The sequence below is a fragment of the Callospermophilus lateralis genome, chromosome 9 (assembly GCF_048772815.1).
Source record: "Callospermophilus lateralis isolate mCalLat2 chromosome 9, mCalLat2.hap1, whole genome shotgun sequence".
Lineage (NCBI taxonomy): Eukaryota > Metazoa > Chordata > Mammalia > Rodentia > Sciuridae > Callospermophilus > Callospermophilus lateralis.
This window is the reverse complement of record NC_135313.1, coordinates 57,245,284-57,255,397: the sequence shown is the minus strand read 5'-3', so window position 1 is coordinate 57,255,397 and position 10,114 is coordinate 57,245,284. Positions and strand designations below refer to the sequence as shown.

The following is a 10,114-nucleotide window of genomic DNA, read 5'->3' as shown; positions in this document are numbered from 1 at the left end:
GACCTGTAAGGCTTACCCTTTTTAATTCATCTAAGCTCTGTACTAAATTCTCTCATTTAAAGCTGACTCATCTGGCACTAACCATGACTTGCTTTTCTTTTTGGTATTTTCTTTTTTTTGGTACCAAGAATCAAACCCAGGGGCACTTAAGATCTAGGCGACTTTGCCAGCCCTTTTTTCTATTTTGCTATTTTTTCTATCTTGCTAAGTTATTTTGAGCCTCACTAATTTGCTGAATCTCACTTTGAACTCGAAATCTTCCTGGTTCAGCCTCTGGAGCTCTGGGATTACAGGAATGTGCCAAGCTTCTTTTTGGTATTTTCTATGGACCAAGTGACCAACTATTTCAAACTATTGTTTTATATGGGAATGAACCATTTCAGATGTTGTTTACTTGGCATTATATAGCCTCCTAAGTTTTTTTAGGAAAAAATGAAGTGGAGGAGTCTTACAGTAAATTTCAAAGCTTTCTTATTACCTCAGAGCACGAAATGCGGACAGGCACAAAAATTGGAACTAAAAAATGCAGTTACCAGAAATCAAAGCAGTCATTCTTTTTCTTCTGAGGTAGGATTAAGTTGTCTTTGCTTTATTTTTTCTGCCTCACTTGCATGTTCCAAATGGGACCCCTCAAGATGTGTTTCCCAATTCCACATTCTTAGGAGAAATCATCTAATTGGCTCAACTTTGACCAATGTCCATCCACCTTGTTCAATCTGAAAAGTTCCTCCTTGAAGGTAGTAGGAAATAATATTCAGAAAAGGAACATAAATTGGACAGGTATTCTAAATACACTTTCTGTATTTGTTGTGTATTAATTGGAGTCTTAGGCATTAGAGAAATAAGCTGCACCAGCTTAATGTTTTCCAACCTTAAACCATTAAATGCTAAATTTTACCTTTCAATCAAAATTAAAGCAGAGGCTTTGGATGGTTCTCAGAACTGCTAAAGTAGCATTAGGACATAATTTCTTCAAGACACTTTTATGTGCTTTTCTTCTTTTTTTTTTTTTTTTTCCTCCATCCTTCCTGATGAGGCAGTCACTTCAGACACATCACTATCAATTTATATTCTAAATGTCCTTTTCACATTGCAATCATTAAGACTGCCTTTCATTTTGAAGGAGAAAATCAATGAATGAACAGTAGTTCAACAGTGAAAAACCCTACTTTTTTTTTTGTAAAGGGATTGAACCCAGGGGTGCTTAATCACTGAGGCACATCCCAAGCCCTTTTATTTATTTAAAAAAATTTTTTTTTAGTTATAGATGGACACAATGCCTTTATTTATTTTTATATGGTGCTGAGGACCAAACCCAGTGCCTCACATATGCCAGGCAAGTGATCTGCCACTGAGCCACAACCCTAGCCCATTATTTTTTTTTATTTTGACAAAGGGTCTTACTAAGTTGCTGAAGCTGGCTTTGAACTTGTGATCCTCCTGCCTCAGCCTCCCAATCCACTGGGATTACAGGTGCTAGTTTTTAAATACTGTTTTAATACATAGACTAAAGGTTTTTATTTTACAACAACAAATAAACATGGATTTTAAGTTCAACTACTACACTTAAAGGAAAAAAGACAATAGTTACCTCTAGGTGGACTGTCATTCTAATTTTTATACTTATTTCCCCTATATTCATCAGTATACAACTGTCAAAAAAAACTTTTTCCAACCATGTCATCAACTGACTAGTCTTTTATCCACTCAGCTGCTTACAAAGATTAATAGGCAATTCTTCATTGCCTAAACCAGCAGTCTTCCCTTGATCTTCATCAACTTAACTTTATTGCACTTGATGTTCAGCACAACCTTGATACTTACTATGGTCTCTCTGAGTGCTTCTCTCTTAACAGTTCCTTCAGTGTGAAGGTTTAGTCCTTAGCTCAGCTAGATTCCATGGTGTTTGAAAACTCTGGACTTCAATTCTTCTGCAAAAGCTCTCCCCCTACCCCCCCCCCCCGCCAAAAAAATTAGCTACAATTGATATAAATACTACATTCTCAACTCCTTGCAATGACAGTCCCTCTCCCATCTTCATCCCATCCCTCATAAATTCCCCTATCATGCAACTGTGACTCTGCCTGCATTCCCAGACTTCTCCATGCAGGATTCTCCCTTTTAGTTTTCTACAGTCCATTAAATCTGCCAAAAGTATATATTTACAATATATTTGGTTATATGCAAATTTAGCACAACAAAGCAAGAAGCCAATTTCTGAATCTTTGTGTCTCTAAAACACTAAATAAAAGTGAGTTCACTAAAATATCAAATTCTGTTCCTAAGCTATCAACTAATGTCTCATACTTCGTCAGACAATTAAAGATTTAATACTCATTCATAGCATTAAGTTGTAAACATACTGCATACTGGAACAACTCTTTTACACTGAAAACAATTTTCACCAACTTCATATACTTTAAACTGAAAAATAAATTGTCTACAAGTAGCATGACTAACATGTCATCTTAATTTAAAAACCAAATGTTATTCCAAAATCATTTATGTAACAATCTCAAATTTCAAACAATGCCCAATACAATAAAAAAAATTTAAATATCCTGAGGAAGCAGTACTATGAATAAACAATTAAGATCCCAAAGAGATGCTTGCTCAATTTTAAGTGATTCTAACATAGGAGTTTTTACCAGAGCAACCCGAGGAAACGTTTCAAAATATATATACACACCACCCCAACAGCAGGTCAAGAATGAGGCCAGCCAACTCTCTGTCATGCCGACTTAGGAACCGACTTCCTCAACAAGACTGCAAAAGTGCAAGCAGTAAAATCAAGAATTAATAAGTGGCCAGGCATGGTGGCACACGCCCGTAAACCTAGTGGCTTAAGAGGCTGAGGCAGGATGATCATGAGTTCAAGGCCAGCCAGCTTCAGGAACTTAGGCCCTAAGCAACTCATTGAGACCTTGTGTGTTTTATTTAAACACAAAAAAGAGCTCAGGATGTGGCTTAGTGGTTAAGTGTCCCTGAGTTCAATCCCTGGCAGCCCCTACCGGCCAAAAAAGAATAGTATGGTATCAAGCTAAAAAGGTTCTTCAAAGCAAATTAAACAATCAAGAACATGAACAGAGCCTACAGAATGGGGGAAAATCTGTGCCACCTACACCTCAGATTGAGCAGGATATATGATCTCCAGAATATATAAAGAACTCAACCTAACACCAAAAAAACAAATAACCCAATAAAAAAATGGGCAAAGAAACTGTACAGGAACTTCATAGAAGAAATACAAATGGTCAACAAATATGTGAAAATGTTCAACATCTCTAGCAATTAGGAGAAATGCAAATTAAAACTACACCGAGATTCCATCTCACTCTGGTCAGAATGGCAATTATCAAGAATACAAGTAACAATAAAGGTTGGCAAGGATGTGGGAGGGAAAGGCACATTCATAAGTTGCTGGTAGGATTGCATGCTAAAAATTAGTACAACCACTATGGAAAGCAGTAGAGATTTCCTCAGAACATTTGGAATGAAACTACCTTTTAAAATTTTTTTTTAGTTATACCTGGACACAATATCTTTATTTATTTTTATGTAGCACTGAGGATCAAACAGCCCCTGGAATGTCCATCTGACCTAGTTATCCCACTCCTCAGCAAATACCCAAAGGACTTAAAATCACCATACTACAGCGATGCAGCCACGTCAATGTTTACAGCAGCTCAATTCACAATAGCTAAGCTATGGAACCAATCTATGTGCCCTTTAACAGATGAATGGATTTAAAAAAATGAGGTGTATGTACACTAAAGAATATTACTCATAAAGTATGATGAAATTATGACATTTGCTAACAAATGGGATGGAACTGGAGACTGTCTTGTTAAGTAAAATAAGCCAATCCCCCCAAACCAGAGGCCCAATGTTCTGATAACCAAATGCTAACACAATATCAGGGGGTGGGAGAGTGTAAGTTCATTGATTAGACAAAGGAGAATGAATAGAAGAGAGGGGAGATGGGAACAGATGACAGTGGAATGAATTGAACATAACTTTTCCTATGTTCATATATGAATACACCACCAGTGAAACTACATCATCTACAACAAGAATGTGACCCTAATTAGAGTAAGTCATACTCCACTTATACTGTCAATATACTCTACTGCCATGAATATCTAAAAAAGAATTTTTTAAAAAATGAGGCCAAACATGAATTTACAGACAAAAGCTCTCCAGTATTTTCTGATGTTTGAACAATACTGGTTAATAACTACTTCTATGACATGGCTTCAGCTTATCTGAATGTTTTAAAATATTTTTAAACATTTTCACTGTTTCAAAGGCCAAAGTTATTTACAAGTTTATCTCGCTGAAAGATCTTGTGTATTTTTTGTTAACTGAGTCACTTTTCAAAGCTCTTAAGTATCAATCTACAGAAAATGAGATGCTCTTAAGTGGTATTTTCTTTTGGTTCACAGAGGAATAGTCCACTAGTGAACTATTACAAGTTGTTAAATACTCATATACGCTAAACACTTTTTTAATAGAAAAAAAATTACCCTAGAATAATTCTTCAAATATTATATATCTAGAAGATATTCAACTTTTTTAAAAAATAGAAAAATATTTAAAATCACTTAAGACTAAACTACTTTGTTAGGAAAAAAATCTAAAATCAATAATGTATTAAAGGATACTAACAAAATCTAAAAACTAAATAATTTTCAAGAGTATTTTTCTTTGTTGCGTTTAGTCTCTAAATTATGTTTGGAAATTCTTGGATCACATGCTCTATAAATAATATAAAATTCCATTATTACTTAGAAACAACTCTACTATAATTCTAAAAAGGTTTAATCTCCTGACTCAAGGGACAGTTTAAGTGAATAATCATCTTCATACAATCTTAAATATTAAAATATGACCCTATGGGCTGGGTTGTATCTCGGAGGTACCTAGCATGCATGACGCACTGGGTTTGATCCTCAGCACCACATAGAAATAAAGGTATTGTGTCCTCATACAACTAAAAATAAATATTAAAATAAAAGACTCTAAAAATTATCTAAAGGGATTTAAAGATTCAAATTCTAATCCTTTTAACTTCAAATCAATCAAATTCCATTATTTCTATAATTTCAAGGAATCTTCTTTCCATATCACATGCTTTTAGTTACGTATTTGGAAAAATTGTCCATGTTTAAGTTATGTGTTTAGGGTTTTCCTATGCATTTAAAAAACAAGGCTGAAACAGGAGAATCCAGAGTTCAAAGCCAGCCACAGAAAAAGTGAGGCCCGAAGTGAGGCCAAAGCAACTCAGGGAAACTCTGTCTCTGTAAAATACAAAATAGGGCTGGGTTGTGGCTCAGCGGTAGAGCGCTAGCCTAGCATGTGGGAGGCCCTGGATTTGATCCTCAGCGCCACATAAAAATAAACAAGTGAAATAAAGGTATTGTGTTCAACTACAACTAAAAATAAGTTTTTGTTAGTCGTTGTTTTAAATGCACTGCTTTAACAATCTTCCTTTGGGAAAACCTATCATTCCTTTCCTATCTCAGGGATTCTGCACTTTCTGACCTAGATGAACAATTAAAGCCAGAAAAGCTTCCCTTTCTCTATGGCAGTTAAGATTTTTACTTCAGTCCTGAGAAAGCTTTTGGCTTTTGAAACAAGATGTCTGCTCCTTTTCCAGACCCGAAAAGTTTCACATTCTGCACTCTAGTTCTGGTGTTAAGACATGACATACAGACTCTTGATTTCCTCGTTCATATAATCGCCTGGGTTCTATATATACAAATGTGTACACACAAAAATATACCTGATGGCAGATTTTTCATAAATATTCCATCTATTGTAAATATTGGTTACTCAAGAGTTGTTTTAGAAAATTAGTGCAATGTATTAAAATCAAGTGTTAGGAAATTTCATGGCTTCACTTATGATAGCTTTTATTTTGGAAATGAACTATTATTAAACTGTATCTAAACCTGGATTACAGTTGAATTATGTTCAGTGCTTCTTTAAAAAAATGTACTGCTTTAAAGGGGAAACAAAATGGTTGCAAATGGAATTGATAAAACTAATATGAATTCACATAGGCTAAGGGTTAATAAGATTTTTTTTTTCCCAAAAGCTGTATTTAACAATGTCATTCTTAGGTGAAAAATTAAATTGCCAATTTAATTTTCTATACAACGCTTTTTTTTTTTTTTTTTTTAAGAGAGAGTGGGAGAGAGGGGGAGAAAGGGAGAGAGAGAGAATTTTTAGTATTTTATTTTTAGTTATCGGCGGACACAACATCTGTTTGTATGTGGTGCTGAGGATCGAACCTGGGCCGCACGCATGCCAGGCGAGCGCTACCGCTTGAGCCACATCCCCAGCCCTATACAACGCTTCTTAAATAAATATACCTATTTACAATTTGAGTGTCTAAAATCAAGCATCTGAAAATGGCTAAGTTAAAAAATAAGACACAAATTTTCTTATCCCTTACCACTACAATATTTTAAATGCATAGGAATACAACAAACTCAAAAGAAAAAAAAATAGTGTTTTATTAACTACCACACTGTTATAATACACTTGAAACGTACAATAAGGTAGCCTTTAAATCTGAGGTGGTCTTAAAGATAACAAATGAACAGAATTCCAAATTTCTGAAATAGGTGAACTGCTGCAGTTATAGGTATACATTTAGGAAAATTGTATAGCTCTTACAAGACCAGCAATGTAACTTTATTTTGTACATTTTTAATTGAAAATATAAACAATAATTAAAAAATAAAAAGAAAATACAGCATAATAAAAAACATACGTTTCTCAATTAAATGTATTGGATACATATAAATTTTAAGGGAAGAAGCAAAAAAAAGGAAAATGGTTGATATTTAAGTGCAGACTGACTACCTAGACAAAACAAACAAACAAACAAAAAAAAACTTTAAAAAATATCATAAAATGTCTAATTTTCTATGACTAATATCCATATGGTTGGAGTATTGTCACTATGGAAGTGATTTTGTTATGTTTGCATATGTTATACTTTATTGGTAATTTACATGATGGCTTTTAAGGCCCTGGCAGACATGGTTTTTGGAAACAAGATTGGATAAAAATCACCGCTAAGACGCAATACACCTTATTTATTTTTCTTTCTTTTTTTTTTTTTTTTTTTGGTCCTCCAATATTCAAGAAAAGGGCTAATTCACTATAACATTTTCTTACCACCCAAATGCCTCAACCTATACATTTTAAACTTTTTTTAAACATTGGTTATATTGCCCAACTTCGTTATTGAAAGAATATTAACAAGACATTATTTTGGCAAATTAAATCTTAAACATGGCTTTTCAACAGGATTTAAAAGGTGACTATCCCTAGAGTTCCATGTTAAAATGTAGTTTTCAAAATCTTACAAGAGTAATGCTTAAAATATTGTACATAGTTAACCTAATTAAAATAATTAGCTTCAAAATGACAAATTGATAAGCTAAGTAAAGCCTACACTATGTAACATTTGCTTGGAAACTTGATTTGTCAGTTATGCATAATAAAAATTCCAGTCATCAAGAAAATTACAAAAATTTTTATCATAACATGATTTCTTTCACCCACCAACTTTTTTTTTTTTTTTTATCTTACAATAGATAAATACCAACATGTTCTCATTTTTACACTAAACCACACAGGATTGATGCATTTGGTTAGACTACCATTCGCATTGTTAAATTCAATTTTCTCTTTATATAACTTGGTAAAATTTCATTTCTTCTAGATTCCAAAAGTACCTACAAAACCCATGCAATTTTACCATTTTTAATATACTATGGAATATCATACAAAGTAAGGCATTTCAGTGTCATGTATAACCAAGTTACTGTCAATCCAAAAATTTTTGCACATCAATAAAAAGATATCTAAGAACTTAGGAACAATATTCTTCTCACTACTGTATAAAAATAACCACAATGAATAAGTATTTGTGTAATATTTACTCCATTGTCTCATTTCCAGAAACTGTCACAAGCTGTAAAGGTATTTCAGTGTTGGTAAGGATATCCTGATTGCTGGTGGCAGAAGTATTAACAGTTCCTATCCCTGAAACAGAACCTTGTTGAATATTTGCAAGGATAAGTGTTGTTCCTCCTGCAGTTATCAAAGTATCATCTCGCCCAGCTTCCACAGAGGCTAGCACTGTACTGCTAGAGTGAATAACTTTTTTGTTTTGATGTGTTTTAATATGTTTGGCAAGGTGGTCACTTCTCATAAAACGTTTTGAACATTCTGGACAAACAAATTTCTTCTCACCTGTTAAGAAAAAAAAAAATTGTTACTTACTTTAAAAATTCAATCTCAAATAGTCAGATCTTCTCTCAAAGCCAAAACTGATGGTTGAGAGTGAAAAGCAGGGATCTACTAAAATTGTATTAGTTTCATGAGCTGCTTCCTCAAGATTCCTCTTATTGAATCTCTCTCCAAAATTAATTCCATCTTTATTTCTGGATGAAAAGCAATCCTCAAATATATTGTATGAGAGACTAATAAACTATAATAATATTTTGATTTGAAACACCTCTGTTAAAGCCTGTAGTCCCTGTGACTTTAGAGGTTGAGTCAAGAAGACCACAAGTTCGAGGCCGGCCTGGGCAATTTAACTTAGCTCAGTGGTAGAGTGCACAAGGTCCTGGGTTCAATACTACTTAACATTTGTTTGGAAACAATCAAGGTGAAAGAAACAGAAACCAGCTAATAAACACAATCATCCATATGTAACATACTTCTTTTCATATCCACAATACTAAACTTTCAACTCTTAAATATGAACTCAAGTAACAACACTGAGCACTTCCAGAGTAAAGCAAAGATGTGTAAGCTTGAGGCTCAGAAAGATTGAGTAGTATCAAGAATAATGGAGATGGCTACCTGACATGGTTTCAGCTGGAATAACCAATATCAGCTTGATATACCAAGATTTTAAAGGTGTTAATAAATGATGCCTAAATTTACTTTCTAGCAAGAATACTTAATACAAAAGACAGACTGAATTTCTACTATATCAATAATCTACTACATAAGAGGGTTATGAAAGAGAAGACAAAGGCGAACCTAAAAGGAATCAAGAGTGAAATCAATCAATAAATCTAGTAAACAGTTTCTTAATTTCTTTCTTCAAAAATGTTTTTTTTTTGGGGGGGGGGGTTGGGATTATGGTTCAGCGGTAGAGCGCTCGCCTCGAACATGCAAGGCCCTGGGTTCGATCCTCAACACCACATAAAAATAAATAAATAAAAATGTTTTAGTGGGGCTGAGTGTTATGGCTCAGCACGAGAGCACTCGCCTTGCAGGTATGAGAACCTGGGTTCGATCCTCAGCACCATGCAATTCCAGCAGTTTGGGAGGCTGAGGCAAGAGGATTGCAAGTTGAAAGCTGGCCTTAGCACTTAGGGAGGCCCTAAGCAACTTAGTGAGACCCTATCTCAAAATAAAAAAAAAAAAAAAAAAAAAAAATGAGGGCTGGGATTGTGGCTCAGAGGTAGAGCACTCGCTAGCACTTGTGAGATGCTGGGTTTGATCCTCAGCACCACATAAAAATAAATTAAAATAAAGGTATTGTGTCCAACCACAACTAAAAAATAAAAATTAAAAAAAGAAAGAAAGGAAGAAAAGGGATGGGAATGTGGCTCAGTGACAAAGCACATCTGAGTTCAATCTCTAGTACACCCCTACCCCCAACAAGGTTTACCTAGCTTTCATTTCTGTACCTTTACTCTAGGTAAGTCCATATTAGCCCTAATGCATTAACCACAACGCAATAACCTCCTAGTCTTACCTTCTCCAAGCCAATAAAACATCAGACTCATTTTCCCAAATATTACACTATAAAACTTCATCTCTGTACTAAATGATATGGAATGCAAGGGTAACTTCAAGATAACCCAACAGTTCAGATGCTCCATTGCCTTTACAGGTCCTTCTACAACATGCCTCAATCCTACATAACAGAAATAGTTTATGTAAAAACTTTAAACTTCACTCGTGCTTCTTACTTCTATCAACACACCACCATTTTTTAGAAAAATACTTCCCAATATTTTTTTTGAAGATCAGTCATAAGAGATGTTCCACAACAAATAGCACAATGATCAAA

The 10,114-nt window shown here is 34.3% G+C and overlaps 1 protein-coding gene across 1 annotated transcript in view; it reads right to left on the bottom strand.

Moving 5' to 3' along the window:
* Positions 1-6,497: 6,497 nt before the first annotated feature.
* Positions 6,498-10,114, bottom strand: part of Sp3 (Sp3 transcription factor) — a 53,150-nt gene continuing 49,533 nt past the window's right edge. The window contains exon 7 of the mRNA XM_076866881.2: positions 6,498-8,274. Coding sequence (XP_076722996.1) covers positions 7,958-8,274 — 317 coding nt within the window. The 3' untranslated portion in view covers positions 6,498-7,957. The remainder of the gene's footprint in view (positions 8,275-10,114) is intronic.